This window comes from Coregonus lavaretus (genome assembly GCF_964263955.1).
Source record: "Coregonus lavaretus genome assembly, chromosome: 3".
NCBI classification, from domain to species: Eukaryota; Metazoa; Chordata; class Actinopteri; order Salmoniformes; family Salmonidae; genus Coregonus; species Coregonus lavaretus.
Window position 1 is genome coordinate 72468800 of NC_139990.1, and position 17547 is coordinate 72486346.

Consider the following 17547-nt stretch of genomic DNA (forward strand, 5'->3'; position numbering starts at 1 on the left):
CCCCCTCTCTGCCATGGTTGCCCTTAGTTTGAAGATGTAATCCAGAGATGTGTTTTATACAACAGCCTTCTGTGTTCTCTTTTCGACTCCCTCCGCATTTGCAATCATCTCTCTGCTTCCACCAGGCATTCCACTGATTTCAAAACTCGGTCAACTTCTTCCGTGACAACAACACTGTTGATCACCGTTTCTTCCCCATCAATGTCATCAGAAGACTACAGTGTCTGGTTCAACAAAAATGTTTTTACCTAAATCAGGGATTTCCTCATCGTCTGATTCATTTTCAGAGTCAGAGAGGGTCAGCATGGCACTATCATCCTCCAGAAAGTAGTCCATCACACAGTTTCCCACTGATCTTTGTCAATAGCGCCTGTTAAATTCAGGGCAGCTATGTTGAGAGCAGTAGCAACACTTTAGCAGTTCTTCGTGATATATTTTTTTATATTTTAAATAAAGCCGTGGTAGAAAGGATTATCTACACATACTGAGCAGATCATGTTATAGACAGGCAGACCAATCTGAACTCGTCTCTCGGCATGTCCAGCCCATCCATTATCTCAGCCAATCATGGCTAGCGGGAAGGTTCCTGTATTTTTCCGTAGCTAAACGAACTAGGCTCGTAATTTAACTATTTTATCAGTATTTACAGATGGCATACAAGTTTGGTATTAAGGCACATGAAAGTTCACATGTTCCATATTGATAAACATTTTTTTTTTGTTCAACTGCCTCTCCTGTGAAGTAGTGACGTACGACATATGCCTATCTTCTTGAAAAAAATAAAATAATAATAAAAAATAATGTATGCACTAACTGTAAGTCGCTCTGGATAAGAGCGTCTGCTAAATTACTAAAATGTAAATGTAAAATGTAATGAACAGTGTGTTCAGGTGGGGGGGATCTAGGTCCTGTGTAGGGCTCTGAGTTTTTCCTGACCATGTGATCCAACCAGGAAAAACTCCCCTGACTGTAGTTATGTGTAAGTGGCTGTATTTATGTAATACATTGCTCCCGAATTTTAAGTCCTATCAACTCATTAATGGAGTGTGATGATCTCCTTCAGAATAGAATGAGAGAAAACATGCATCTGTAGTGGCAGAGGGAGAGTTAAAGAGAGACAGGGGGGGAGCAACGAGAGACTAGATTGAGCAAGCTCAGTTTGTCAGATGTATAGAGTGTTAGTATAGTGAGAAGAAATAAGTGGGAGTGGTAGGGCTACGCCACCCAACTTCCTTGTGCTCTTTCCGTTTTTCTCAATATTCTCCTTGCTGCTCTGTTAGGCTCTCTCTCCCCCATCCTTACCCCACCCCTATTCATTCTCTCCCAGTAGAGAACAGTGAAATGATGCAGTGCTAGTAGTGTGCTGCAGTGAGAAGAGGGATAGAAGAGAGATAGAGAGAGAAAGGGGAATATACAATTGAGATCTACTCTTAAAACATGCTCGCTCTAGTCAAACTATTGTGCTAATTACAGTAGACTGTATCTACTAACACCACCACCAGTAGCGCTATTGACCTGGTTTTACGGATATTAAATCCTGTTATGCATGTGGTGTAGCTCATAGCGATGCTCAAGGAGCTCTGTGGTTAGTTCAGGCTCAGACTTGTCACATATACGTATTCCTACTGCTCTAGCACACATATAGACCAGCAGGCCTATGATGAATAGTTGTTTTGCTGCTTCTGTAACTGACCAGCGCTCAAACCCAGGTTGTGTACATGCCACAAGACTGTTAGCCTGCTGAGCTAAAAACTGTATTAGTCTGCTGAGCTACACTGCGTTAGCCTGCTGAGCTAAAATCTGTATTAGTCTGCTGAACTAAAGACTGCATTATCGTGCTGAGCTAAAGACTGCATTAGCCTGCTGAGCTAAAGACTGTGTTAGCCCGCTGAGGTCAAGACTGCGTTAGCTTGCTGACGCTTGTGTTTCCTGTTTATTCACCCTGCAGCCTCACCGCTTAGCTCCCAGGGGCACTGCTACTAGCACCCAGGAGGGAACCCTGGGCAGGGGGAGGGAGACAGCACAGGAAGAGACGGAACTGATTTAGACCCATTGGGAGTGAAGGGATAGTAGGGCATGTAGGAAGTGGGAGTAGTCTGACTGTAGGATACTTAGGGAGAGAGAGTAGGCTGAGTGAAGGGTGCTTAGGAAAGAGGGAGGCTGATTGTAGAATGCTGAAGAAGTGAGGGTAGGATTGAATGTAGGGTGCTTAGGGAGAGGGGGTAGGCCGAAGGTATGGTCACTATGGTGCTTAGGGAGTGAGGGTAGGGTAAGTGTCGGATAGTAGGATGTACAGGGAGCGAAAGAAGGGAAATTGAGAATGGGATAAAGAATGTGATTCACAGTGGTACTCACAAGGGATTAAAATCAGAGCGCTCTGGAAGTGAGAGTAACAGATTTCTTCCTCAAATGTGTCTCTCTTTCCCCAATGTCCCTCTCCTCTCGCTGTCTGCTCTGGATTTTGCTGGTTCTCTCTTGGCTGATGTGCTGGCCAGCGGGGGTTTCTGGGTAATTTTACCTGTTCTGCTCGGGGAAGAGGTGTATAAATAACATGGTCCATTCATGTGCAGTGAAACATGATCTTACGGTGCATGCCTCCAACAGATACTAGACCACTCACAGAAACATGACCTTTTACATGATTTGGTTTAATGGTGTATCTGACCCCAGTCATGCTGAAGAGAGGGCATGGCATATATTGAAATCATTCTTTTCCAAACCATGTGTATTGTCCATTTGATTGTAAGTTATACACTTGGTGATACACTGTGTCATGCACTGAATGTGAAATGGGGTAGATTGGGACATGATGTATGAGGTAGACTGGTGACAATATACCTCTAACATGTTCTGCAAAGGCATTTTACTGCAAACTTGATGCCAGGCAAAAATATGAGAGATTGCTAGTTGCCAAGGAAACAGTCTTGGCTCATCCCCATTTGTACTCTAAACCCGTTTATAAAAAAAGACTCAATACATTTCCTGTGTGAGTGAGTGTGCACATGCTTGTGTGCCCCCTTTGTGTCCTGTGGCACCAGTATCACTTCCAGCTATTGATAAATGAAATCGGCCTGTTCGATTCAGAGTTTGTCACATGGACATATGGCAGGGTGTTGTGGTATCGTTTTCACTGGCAGTGACCCAACACGATATCGGTCAATAACACACACACACACACACACACACACACACACACACACACACACACACACACACACACACACACACACACACACACACACACACACACACACACACACACACACACACACACACACACACACACACACACACACACACACACACACACACACACACACACACACACACACACACACACACACACACACACACACACTCTCACACACACACACACACACACACACACACACACACACACACTCTCACACACACACACACACACACACACACACACACACACACACACACACACACACTCACACACACCCTCACACACTCACACACTCACACACTCACACACAAACACACACACACACACACACACACACACACACACTCTCACACACACACACACACACACACACACACACACACACACACACACACACTCTCACACACACACACACACACACACACACACACACACACACACACACACACACACACACACACACACACACTCACACACACCCTCACACACTGTGTCAATGAGAGCGCATAGGGTCAGTAACAGGCACCATGTCTGTGTTTAGCCTTTGTCTGAACCTGTGCTTAGAGTAAGCAACCTTAATGGAAGTTAGTCAAGTCAGGAATAAATAACTCATTCTCATTCTCTGTCTTGTCATGCATAATAACAGCAATTGCAATTTTCCAGTCAACATTGTGGCTATTTGACTGACATGCTGAGCTCTGGTGTAAGCGATGGATGATGGATGCAGTCGAGGTAGAGTTTGACGCTGACAGGTTTCTCTGCCTTTGTTCACGTACAACAAGAGGATGGGATTATGTCACACCCATGATGCTTCTCTTTCGCTCGCTCTGCTGCGCGATGACGCCTCAGGTGGTGGGGCTTTATAAATAGAGCAGAGAGGCTGTGTGTCGTATTTGTACTGTGTTTGTGTAAGTTTAGCTGTAGAGATGCATTTCCCTATGCTTGTGTGATGAATAACCATGCCTAAATCCTGAAGACACATACATTTTTAGCTCAGCGGGCTAACACTGTCTTTCTGTGCAGACAACCTTTCTGCGCTAGCCAGTCAGTTACACATGCGCGTGTGTGTGATGATGTGTGTGTACGTGTGTGTGTATATCTGTGTGTGTGTGTGTATATTTGTGTGTGTGTGTTTGTGTGAGGTACATACTGAGTGAACTATATGCATGTTACTGCTGCAGAATGATGGTGCCATTGAGTAGAGTCTGGTGCAGTAGGGAGATGGGGATGTGTCTATTACAGTAATCACTGCCAAGGCTGCTGCTATTACTGCCACCACTTCCCTAACTGGCACTGCAATTACTGCAGCCACTGCTCTTCCTCTATGGCTCCCTACTGATATTATACTGCTCTGGTTGCTTCTTCCAAGGCTAATAATCACACATTTAAGGCTTTTTATGATGTTATCTGAAGTGTTCAGCGCCCACCCAGTGAATAGATTATGTTTTAAATGTTTAGCAATGAAATGGTCCCATAACGTGGCATTATCATCTGAACGCTCCAGTAGGATTTCAAGAAAATACAAGTTTTCACTAACACCCTTGTCACATTGACTGTTCCTCCTTATTCCAATATGACTAGGCTATTTCAACTGGGCAATTATACTTGATCCATGACAGGAATCTTTAGAATCCTTCCTCCTTCCTGTGCTTGCTCCAGCAGTGACACAAGGTGGTGATTAGACCTGTCTGTCTCACGCAAGTACACTACATGCAAGTAGTCCCTAATAACTAGGGCAGTGTTACTGCCGTTACTAACGGTGCTGCTGCTATGACAACATTGTATACATGCATGCATGACTGTGTGTGCATACTCAGGTGTTTGTATTTTCATAGTGTGAGTAGTTAAATCCCTTGTGGGTCTATGCTACACGCATGGGACTTTGTGAGTAGGGGATATTCGTGAAATTGCTGTGTGCATAATTACACACACACACACACACACACACACACACACACACACACACACACACACACACACACACACACACACACACACACACACACACACACACACACACACACACTCCCTCTCTATATATTTCACTCTCTCTCTTTCTCTCTCATCTCTCATACAGTATGTATAATGGACAGAGGGGAAGGGAGAGCTGTGCTGGGACAGTGAGTCAGGGCTGCTGTGTGCTGTGCTGGGGTTCCTGCTGCTCAGCATCTCAATCAGAATAGCTCAGCCCTGACTCACGTTTCTCCTCATCTCTAACCCACCCTTTCTCTCTCTACGCTCTATTTCTCCTCTTTCTCTCTCTCTCCATCTGCTCTCTCCATTCGCTCTCGCTCTCTCTGCTCTCTATCTTTTCTTTCTCTCCGTTCTCTCCCTCTCTCTAAATTGAATTTAAATGATCTCTCTCTCCCTTCTTCTCTCTCCCTCTCTATTTCCCTCACTCCCTCTCCCATATCTATGCATCTCTGGGAATGTATTATTGTGACCACTCTGGCCGTTATGTGGATCCTGCTGACCATAGTGGATGTCTATGTGAGAAAAAACAGACTTCCTCGTAGTTTTTCTCTGGACTTGTTGCTCTTTGAAATGTTGCTCTGGGAACAGTACTTGTTACTTCCTGTGCCCAGATAACCCAGAGGAAGCAGCAGGTCTAACAAGGCAAAGGGGTTAGCTACAATGATTAGAACAATGTCAGATAATTAACGGTGCTGGATTTATTATCAGTGTAATGATGGCCTGGTGGACCCTGTCTGTCTGTCATTCAACTTTATCCTATCCTACCTGCACAGTTGTGGGTCTTACTTTATGGTGGTTTGGTGAATGCCTAGGCTCTTGCTCAGCGGGGTAACACAGACTTGAGGCACCCGGGAGACTCAGTTTTGAACCACAATTGGTTATACTGGCTTGGTTTGAGTCTCTGTGAGTAGTCGAGGTGAAGTCACCATTGGTTAGCCCCCAGAATTGCCCCAGACATTATGCGTAGCCTTTGGCCCAGAGGTATCCATGGGTTTCTGTTTGTGTATGTGTCTGTCTGTTGGTGTATATATTATCTGAATCTGTGTTTGAACTTGTGCCGTTGTGTGTTTGTCCGTGTATTTTCTATGTCTGTTTGTGTGTGGCTCAGTGTGTGTATTTTGAGAGAAGAGGAGAGAGGGATGTAAAGAGAGAAACGGAGGAGGTTTGATGAGTCAGGCTTCTGACTCATCAATCCCTCAGGGATGGTCTTTCTCACTGTGTGTGTGTGTGTGTGTGTGTGTGGTTTTGTGTATGTGTGTGTGTGTACGCGCACGTCTATGTGTGTCTGCGGGAATATGTGTAATACCTACATATATGTACACTACCAGTCAGAAGTTTGGACACACCTACTCATTCAAGGGTTTTTCTTTATTTGTACTATTTTTTACATTGTAGAATAATAGTGAAGACATCAAAACTATGAAATAAGACATATGGAATCATGTAGTAAACAAAAAAGTGTTAAACAAATCAAAATATATTTTAAATAGCCACCCTTTGCCTTGATGACAGCTTTGCACACTCTTGGCATTCTCTCAACCAGCTTCACCTGGAATGCTTTTCCAACAGTCTTGAAGGAGTTCCCACATATGCTGAGCACTTGTTGGCAGCTTTTCCTTCACTCTGCGGTCCGACTCATCCCAAACCATCTCAATTGGGTTGAGGTCAGGGGATTGTGGAGGCCAGGTCATCTGATGCAGCACTCCATCACTCTCCTTGTTAAAATAGCCATTACACAGCCTGGAGGTGTGTTGGGTCATTGTCCTGTTGAAAAACAAATGATAGTCCCACTAAGCCCAAACCAGATGGGATGGCGTATCGCTGTAGAATGCTGTGGTAGCCATGCTGGTTAAATAAATCCCAGACAGTGTCACCAGCAAAACACCCCCACACCATAACACCTCCTCCTTCATGCTTTACGGTGGGAAATACACATGCGGAGATCATCCGTTCAGCCACACTGCGTCTCACACGGCGGTTGGAACCAAGAATCTCCAATTTGGACTCCAGACCAAAGGATAGATTTACACCGGTCTAATGTCCATTGCTCGTGTTTCTTGGCCCAAGCAGGTCTCTTCTTCTTATTGGTGTCCTTTAGTAGTGGTTTATTTGCAGCATTTCGACCATGAAGGCCTGATTCACACAGTCTCCTCTGAACAGTTGATGTTGAGATGTGTCTGTTACTTGAACTCTTTGAAGCATTTATTTGGGCTGCAATTTCAGAGGCTGGTAACTCTAATGAACTTATCCTCTGTAGCAGAGGTAACTCTGGGTCTTCCATTCCTGTGGTGGTCCTCGTGAGAGCCAGTTTCATCATAGCCCTTGATGGTTTTTGTGACTGTAAAGTTCTTGAAATGTTCCATATTGTCTTAAAGTAATGATGGACTGTCGTTTCTCTTTGCTTATTTGAGCTGTTCTTGTCATAACATGGACTTGGTCTTTTACCAAATAGGGCTATCTTCTGTATACCCCCCCTACCTTGTCACAACACAACTGATTGGCTCAAACGCATTAAGAAGGAAAGAAATTCCACAAATTAACTTTTAAGAAGGCACACCTGTTAATTGAAATGCATTCCAGGTGACTACCTCATGAAGCTGGTTGAGCGAATGCCAAGAGTGTCCAAAGCTGTCATCATGGCAAAAATCTCAAATATATGTTGATTTGTTTAACACTTTTTGGTTTACTACATGGTTCCATATGTGTTATTTCATAGTTTTGATGTCTTCACTATTATTCTACAATGTAGATAGTAGTAAAAAAAAAATGAATAGGTGTGTCTTTTGACTTTTGACTGGGACTGTATGTGTGTGGGTTAATGTGTGTTGTATATACACGCAAGAGCCACCCTACCTCACTGGAGGTGACATCCACACCAATCAGCCCTTCATGATGATAGCATGATGGTAAAAGGCTGAAGGGATACTGTAACATGTCTGTGACAGAATCTTGAACTTCAGAGCATCCCTCTCCTCTTTATTCATCCCTCTATCACTACCTCCCTCCTTCTCTCTATCACTCCCTCCGTCCTCTCTGCCTCATTGTGTACTATATAAATATAGCCAACCTTCCTGTCCATATCAATTTGCCTTCTAAATCTTCATTGAGTTCAGGAAGATCTTATTACAACAAATCATGACAAAGTGTTTTGGACGTGGATGGGCTGTATTGGTAATTTCAGGTGTGTAAAATCACAAAGGGAAAATTCAATACCAGTCTCTCAGCTTGCTCTGTCTTTTGGCAGAGTGACAGATATATATTGTACTGTGTGTGACACACTTCTTCGCCCATGCAGGGCTTGATAGCTATGACCTATTTTCTGTTCATAGAGCGAGTGCCTCCCTCTTTCTGAGCCGCAAACTCATCTGCAATATCTCATATACCAGACATTTATATGAGGAATTTGACTGAAAACTACCAAGCGTGACTGAGGAACCCATCCTATCCCGCCACAGTAAATAGATTCTCTCTGAGCACATGTTGGCTGATTTGTGTTGGTGAGGGGGAGGCAGAACAGCTTGAAATTTCCCACCCTGTCTGTCTGCTCGGATGGCACCACCACTCTCTCTGGCTCTCTGTCTCTCTAGCTCTGCCCTGAGTGATGCCTTTCTTTCACAATTGTAGGGAAATTCCACTCTCTTCTCTCTTCTCCTCTCTCTGTACTCTACCTGTGTCAGTGTAACCGGGTGATGAAAGGACACTATTGACAATAGGATGCTCTGTCTGTCTGTCAGTTCAGGACCAGCCAATGTAACTATGTCCAGGAAGCAGAAGATCAGGTTTATGGGTAATAATGAACTGGTTTAAAGCGATAGGTCCGGTGGGAAATACATTGTCAAAATGACATAGATTACACTCAATGTAAAGTACATGGAGAGTTTGTAACCTATTTGTACAGTTTGTAACCTGTTTGTAACCTATCATTGTCGCTGTTCCCTCAGACCTGATCGAGGTAAAAATTGACCAAGCCTAATTATGTATGGGGTTAAAGAGATTATGCTTGGGAATTGTACATTACATGAATGAGAAAATTGAATGAAACACTGTATTTCTCTTCATTATTCTCTCCCAGACCTGATTGAGGCCACCAAGGAGTCCAATGTGAACATCCCACAGATGGCGGACACGTTGTTTGAGAGGGCCACCAATGCCAGCTGGGTGGTGGTGTTCAAGGCCCTGATCACAACGCATCACATGATGGTCGCTGGCAATGAGGTGAGTGAAAGCCAGCACCACCACTACTGTTCGTATGGGAGGGCCTGTAGTTAAAAGGCTCTTGATTGGCTCTTGTTTATATATTTTGGTTGTATTGGACATGTTGAGTTTTTAGTTTTTAGTTGGCTAACCCTCCTCCTGGAAAGCTACTGGGTATGTAGGCTTTTGCTCTTGCATACCCAGTAGCTTTCCAGGGGGAGGGTTGGCTATCTCTGCTTTGGAGGGTTTGTTAAGGTTAGGTTATAAGCCTGCTTGTCTGATATATACTGAGTGTACAAAACATTAGGAACACCTTCCTAATATTGAGTTGCACCCCTTTTGCCCTCAGAAAAGCCTCAATTCGTCAGGGCATGGACTTTACAAGGTCTCTAAAGCATTCCACAGGGATGCTGGCCCATGTTGGCTCCAATGCTTCCCACAGTTGTGTCAAGTTGGCTGGTAGTCGATCTCTAGTCCGAATTGCTTGTTCCATCTCATTCCACAGATGCTCAATTGGAATGAGATCTGGTGTCGGGGCATGCCACTGCAGTAAGCTGAATTCACTGTCATGTTCGTGGAACCATTCCTGGACACTCCTAGCCTTGTGGCATGGGGAATTATCCTGCTGAATTAAATTTTTTGTAGATCTCATAAATCTCTTAAAAATCCTTATTTAACCTGTCTCCTTCCCTTCATCTACACTAATTTGAAGTTGATTTAACAAGTGACATCAATAAGGGATCATAGCTTTCACCTGGATTCACCTGGTCAGTCTATGTCATGGAAAGAGCAGGTATTCCTATTGTTTTGTGCACTCAGTGTCGGTGAGAGAGAGAGAGAGAGAGAGAGAGAGAGGGAGAGAGGGAGAGAGAGAGAGAGAGAGAGAGAGAGAGAGAGAGAGAGAGAGAGAGAGAGAGAGAGAGAGAGAGAGAGAGAGAGAGAGAGAGAGAGAGAGGGGGAGAGAGAGAGAGAGGGGGAGAGAGCTGTGTCATATCGAACGGACACACTCTGATAATGAAATTAAACTCGGTGTCTGTGGAGGAGAAATCAATGGGGAAGAGGACATGTGCACTAATGTTGCCATTGGAGACACAGGGTAACTGGCTTTTTGAAGATGTCTCTTCATTCATATGCCCTTCCCCCCAACATTATTAATCTCATCACAGTGAATGTATGTGCGTGCATCTGTGTTTATACAGTGGGGGGGAAAAGTATTTAGTCAGCCACCAATTGTGCAAGTTCTCCCACTTAAAAAGATGAGAGAGGCCTGTAATTTTCATCATAGGTACACGTCAATTATGACAGACAAATTGAGAAAAAAAAATCCAGAAAATCACATTGTAGGATTTTTAATGAATTTATTTGCAAATTATGGTGGAAAATAAGTATTTGGTCACCTACAAACAAGCAAGATTTCTGGCTCTCACAGACCTGTAACTTCTTCTTTAAGAGGCTCCTCTGTCCTCCACTCGTTACCTGTATTAATGGCACCTGTTTTAACTTGTTATCAGTATAAAATACACCTGTCCACAACCTCAAACAGTCACACTCCAAACTCCACTATGGCCAAGACCAAAGAGCTGTCAAAGGACACCAGAAACAAAATTGTAGACCCGCACCAGGCTGGGAAGACTGAATCGGCAATAGGTAAGCAGCTTGGTTTGAAGAAATCAACTGTGGGAGCAATTATTAGGAAATGGAAGACATACAAGACCACTGATAATCTCCCTCGATCTGGGGCTCCACGCAAGATCTCACCCCGTGGGGTCAAAATTATCACAAGAACGGTGAGCAAAAATCCCAGAACCACACGGGGGGACCCAGTGAATGACCTGCAGAGAGCTGGGACCAAAGTAACAAAGCCTACCATCAGTAACACACCACGCCGCCAGGGACTCAAATCCTGCAGTGCCAGACGTGTCCCCCTGCTTGGCCCGTCTGAAGTTTGCTAGAGTGCATTTGGATGATCCAGAAGAGGATTGGGAGAATGTTCATATGGTCAGATGAAACCAAAATAGAACTTTTTGGTAAAAACTCAACTCGTCGTGTTTGGAGGACAAAGAATGCTGAGTTGCATCCAAAGAACACCATACCTACTGTGAAGCATGGGGGTGGAAACATCATGCTTTGGGGCTGTTTTTCTGCAAGGACGACTGATCCGTGTAAAGGAAAGAATGAATGGGGCCATGTATCGTGAGATTTTGAGTGAAAACCTATTTCCATCAGCAAGGGCATTGAAGATGAAACGTGGCTGGGTCTTTCAGCATGACAATGATCCCAAACACACCGCCCGGGCAACGAAGGAGTGGCTTCGTAAGAAGCATTTCAAGGTCCTGGAGTGGCCTAGCCAGTCTCCAGATCTCAACCCCATAGAAAATCTTTGGAGGGAGTTGAAAGTCCGTGTTGCCCAGCGACAGCCCCAAAACATCACTGCTCTAGAGGAGATCTGCATGGAGGAATGGGCCAAAATACCAGCAACAGTGTGTGAAAACCTTGTGAAGACTTACAGAAAACGTTTGACCTGTGTCATTGCCAACAAAGGGTATATAACAAAGTATTGAGAAACTTTTGTTATTGACCAAATACTTATTTTCCACCATAATTTGCAAATAAATTCATTAAAAATCCTACAATGTGATTTTCTGGATTTTTTTTCTCATTTTGTCTGTCATAGTTGATGTGTACCTATGATGACAATTACAGGCCTCTCATCTTTTTAAGTGGGAGAACTTGCACAATTGGTGGCTGACTAAATAATTTTTTCCCCCACTGTACATGTTTGTTTTGTGTGGGTGTGTATTTGACTTGCCAGTGAATTACAGCCCCTCAGCATACATTTCTCCAGAGCCTTATGTGTAGAGACAGATGTGTGGGGTTTAGCTCAACGTCTGGAGTGTGTCTGTTGATATGAGACTGTACGCTGTCTGAAAGAGGGAGAAGGAGTGTACTACAGGATCACACCATTACAAAAATATCTGTTTTATTGTCGCCTACACCAGATAGGTGCAGTGAAATGTGTAGCTTTATAGGTTCAGACATAGTAGTACAGCGCCCCTGGAGCAAATTAGGGTTAAGTGCCTTGATCAAGGGCACCTCGACAGATTTTTCACATAGTCAGCTTGGATATTTGAACCAGCAACCTTTCAGATACTGGTACAACACTCTAACCACTAGGCTACCTGCCACCCTAATTTATTTCACCTCATTAAACTGGGCTTTGACTTTTGAATTAAGAGTGTAAATGAAAACCCAGGTGTGTGTGTGTGTACAGGTATCATGTGTATAGGTGTGAGTGTGTACAGAGTATGCTTTTCTTGTCATGTTTCACAATTCCTCCATAGAGTGCCTATTTGTCATTCATTTATTATTCTGTGGTGGGTGATACATTCTGAATTTGAGCAGAAGCATTCTCATTCTCACCCTCCCACTCAGGCGCTGTTCTCTTTTGATGTTGGCTCTCTGTAATCAATTAAGCTGCAGCATGATTAGTATCACACTTTTCACATGAATTCCAGTTCCTCCTCAACACAATTATGTGTTTATAATATGAAACAGCTCCTCTGAAATTACACTTCTAATCCATTTCATTTTGTGACTCATTCAATCCTTTGAAGATAAATATATTTTAAAGGTAGTTGTGTGTTTGTGTGCGAGTGTGTGTGTGTGTGTTTTAATGTGTATGTGTTTTAATACCTGTCCTCCTCTGACTGGTGTTGTATTATCTCTCTCTCTCTCTCTCTCTCTCTCTCTCTCTCTCTCTCTCTCTCTCTCTCTCTCTCTCTCTCTCTCTCTCTCTCTCTCTCTCTCTCTCTCTCTCCTCTCTCTCTCTCTCTCTCTCACACTCTCCCCTCTCTCTTCTCTCTCCCTCTCTCTTCTCTCTCTCACTCATCTCTCTCTCTTCCCTCTCTCTCTCTCTCTCTCTCTCTCTCTCTCTCTCTCTCTCTCTCTCTATCTCTCTCTCTCAAACTCTCTCTCTCTCTCTCTCTCTCTCTCTCTCTCTCTCTCTCTCTCTCTCTCTCTCTCTTCTCTCTCTCTCTCTCCTCTCACTCTCTCTCTCTCTCTCTCTCTCTCTCTCTCTCTCTCTCTCTCTCTCTCTCTCTCTCTCTCTCGCTCTCTCTCTCTTTCCCTCTCTCTCTCTCTCTCTCTCTCTCTCTCTCTCTCTCTTCTCTCTCCCTCTCTCTCTCTCTCTCACTCAATCTCTCTTCCCTCTCTCTTTTCTCTTCTCTCTCTCGTTCTCTCACTCTCTTTCTCTCTTCTTTCTCTCTTTCTTTCTCTCTCTCTCTCGCTCTCTCTCTCTCTCTCTCTCTCTCTCTCTCTCTCTCTCTCTCTCTCTCTCTCTCTCTCTCTCTTTCTCTGTCTCCCCCTCTTTCTCTCTTTCTTCCCTCTCTCTCTCTTTCTGTCTCTCTTCCTCAGAGGTTCCTCCAGTTCCTTGCCTCCAGGAACACCCTCTTCAACCTCAGTAACTTTCTGGACAAAACTGGCTCCCATGGTGAGTTAACACTTGCTCCGGCAGCCCCTCCCCTCCCTGCGTTTACCAAACAACCCGCTCTGATGTCCAGTCAAGCTGTCACCCAGGGTGATCACTGTAAAAACTGTGTCCATGGTGATTAATATGGGCTCCCATGGCGATGTAAACTGGTTTCTCTGGTGATGGAAATGGTCCTCTGTGGGGTGTTGTTTCTATGGAGACGTGGAGGTGACATTGGCCTGTTGTTCCTCCCCCAGGCTATGACATGTCCACGTTTATCAGACGCTACAGCCGGTACCTCAACGAGAAGGCGTTCGCCTACAGACAGATGTCCTTCGACTTTGGCAGAGTGAAGAAGGGGTATGTTGTCTCTCAATAACTCTGTCTATCCTCTCCATCAGTGCTGCTTAAATTCTTTAATTTCATTTCAACCTCTTCTCTTTATGGCTTTTTTAAAAGGATTATCAAGCTTCAAATAGAGCAAAACACACTGTCTAGCTGCAATATACAAGATATGTTTTGACCCCTCACCCTCACCCTCCCACCCCCTCAGAAACATATACACTACCGGTCAAAAGTTTTAGAACACCTACTCATTCAAGGGTTTTTCTTTATTTTTACTATTTTCTACATTGTAGAATAATAGTTAAGACATCAAAACTATGAAATAACACATATGGAATCATGTAGTAACAAAAACGTGTTAAACAAATCAAAATATAGTTTAAATAGCCACCCTTTGCCTTGATGACAGCTTTGCACACTCTTGGCATTCTCTCAACCAGCTTCATGAGGTAGTCACCTGGAATGCATTTTATTTAACAGGTGTGCCTTCTTAAAAGTTAATTTGTGGAATTTCCTTCTTAACGCATTTGAGCCAATCAGTTGTGTTGTGACATGGTAGGGGGGGTATACAGAAGATCGCCCTATTTGGTAAAAGACCAAGTCCATATTATGGCAAGAACAGCTGAAATAAGCAAAGAAAAACGACAGTCCATCATTACTTTAAGACATGAAGGTCAGTCAATACGGAACATTTCAAGAACTTTGCAGTCGCAAAAACCATCAAGGGCTATGATGAAACTGGCAATCATGAGGACCGCCACAGGAATGGAAGACCCAGAGTTACCTCTGCTGCAGAGGATAAGTTCATTAGAGTTACCAGCCTCAGAAATTGCAGCCCAAATAAATGCTTCACAGAGTTCAAGTAACAGACACATCTCAACATCAACTGTTCAGAGGAGAATCAGGCCTTCATGGTCGGATTGCCGCAAAGAAACCACTAATAAAGGACACCAATAAGAAGAAGAGAGTTGCTTGGTCCAAGAAACATGAGCAATGGACATTAGACCGGTGGAAATGTGTCCTTTGGTCTGGAGTCCAAATGTGAGATTTTTGGTTCCAACCGCCGTGTCTTTGTGAGACGCGGTGGGGGTGAACAGATGATCTCCGCATGTGTATTTCCCGCCGTAAAGCATGGAGGAGGAGGTGTTATGGTGTGGGGGTGCTTTGCTGGTGACACTGTCTGTGATTGATTTAGAATTCAAGGCGCACTTAACAAGCATGGCTACCACAGCATTCTGCAGCGATACGCCATCCCATCTTGTTTGGGCTTAGAGGGACTCGTTTGTTTTTCAACAGAACAATGACCCAACACACCTCCAGGCTGTGTAAGGGCTATTTTACCAAGAAGGAGAGTGATGGAGTGCTGCATCAGATGACCTGGCCTCCACAATCCCCCAACCTCAACCAAATTGAGATGGTTTGGGATGAGTCGGACCGCAGAGTGAAGGAAAAGCAGCCAACAAGTGCTAAGCATATGTGGGAACTCCTTCAAGACTGTTGGAAAAGCATTCCAGGTGAAGCTGGTTGAGAGAATGCCAAGAGTGTGCAAAGCTGTCATCAAGGCAAAGGGTGGCTATTTGAAGAATCTCAAATATTACATATATTTTGATTTGTTTAACACTTTTTGGGTTAATACATGATTCCATATGTTATTTTGATGTCTTTACTACTATTCTACAATGTAGAAAATAGTAAAAATAAAGAAAAACCCTTGAATGAGTAGGTGTTCTAAAACTTTTGACTGGTAGTGTATACTGAACAAAAATATAAACGCAAGATGTAAAGTGTTGGTCCCATGTTTCATGAGGTGAAATAAAAGATTCCAGAAATGTTCCATATACACAAAAAGCTTATTTATCTCAAATTTTGTGCACAAATCTGTTTACATCTCTGTTAGTCAGCATTTCTCCTTTGCCAAAATAATCCATCCACCTGACAGGTGTGGCATATCAAGAAGCTGATTAAACAGGATGATTCATTACACAGGTGCACCTTGTGCTGGAGACAATAAAAAGCCACTGTGCAGTTTTGTCACACAACACAATGCCACAGATGTCTCAAGTTTTGAGGGAGTGTGCAATTGGCATTCTGACTGCAGTAATGTCCAACATAGCTGTTGCCAGAGAGCTGAATGTTCATTTCTCTACCATAAGCTGCCTCCAACATAGTTTTAGAGAATTTGGCAGTACGTCCAACCGGCCTCACAACCGCAGACCACGTGAAACCAGGCCAGCCCAGGACCTCCACATCCGGCTTCTTCACCTGTGGGATTGTCTGAGATCAGCCACCCGGACAGCTGATGAAACTGAGGAGTAGTTCTGTCTGTAATAAAGCCCTTTTGTTGGGGAAAACTCATTCTGATTGGCTGGGACTGGCTCCCCAGTGGGTGGGCCTTGTTCCCAAGTGGGTGATCCTATGCCCTCCCAGGCCCACCCATGGCTGCGCCCCTGCCCAGTCATGTGAAATCCATATATTAGGGCCTAATGAATTTATTTCAATTGAGTAATTTCCTTAAATGAACTGTAACTCAGTAAAATCGTTGAAATTGTTGCATGTTGTGTTTATATTTTTGTTCAGTATTAAAACATAGAAATAGATGTACATTCTATTTCTCATAGAGACAACACTTGGCAGAATCACAGCCACCTGACCTGTCTGTCAGTCTCAGGGGTCCTGTCAGTAGGTGGGAGTGATTCATCTTAAAGCCAGGGTTGCACCAAAGAAAGTACCGTATGAAGATGGGCTAAAACTGCTTCTCCAATAGAAATTCCTGATCACAGTTGTAAGCGATATCATGGCAACGTTGGCTAGCAAGCTCATGCGTAAAAACACGTCATTGTGTCTAACGGTCGTCTCGCGCCGAACTGCGCATGTGCTGGCCGTCAAATCAAAGGCACTCCTTCGATATAAAGTTGTTTTTGACGAAAATGAAAACGTGTCAGTTTGTCACTTTCACAAGGTTGGAGTAATAACATGTTAAACTACCTAATACATTGGCTCGAATCTAGGTTGTGACTTTAGTTTTTGCGAAAATGTACAATTAAGGAAGAATTATTCACTTTTCTCATTGACTTCTCAAACTCCAAAACACGGTTTGGTCTGTTTCACAAGCGTTCCCGGAAGTATCGCGATGTTGTGCCTCTGGGTTTAAAAACTCTGTGATTGCACTGTGGGTGAGGGCAGAGTGAGTGGGCTGTCCATGCCTGTGCCTGTACAGAAACAGACAGATGAATACAGACTACAGAGTGAGCTATTACTTAGGCTCCTGTCCAGATTATTGCGTTTTTTCTGGCAGACACAAGGTCCCACAGCATAGTGTGTGCCAGCCATGCGGCAAACAGACAGAACAGCCAGGTGTGCAGATAGAGCTGTC

The 17547-nt window shown here is 44.0% G+C and overlaps 1 protein-coding gene across 1 annotated transcript in view; it reads left to right on the plus strand.

The window, feature by feature from the left end:
* LOC311109084 (clathrin coat assembly protein AP180-like) overlaps window positions 1-17547 on the plus strand; it is a gene marked incomplete at both ends in the record, with an annotated part of 49630 nt that overhangs the window by 18851 nt on the left and 13232 nt on the right. The window contains 3 exons of the mRNA XM_084151889.1: window positions 9240-9382; window positions 13775-13850; window positions 14087-14189. Of these exons, the coding sequence (XP_084008015.1) occupies window positions 9240-9382; window positions 13775-13850; window positions 14087-14189 (322 nt within the window). The remainder of the gene's footprint in view (window positions 1-9239; window positions 9383-13774; window positions 13851-14086; window positions 14190-17547) is intronic.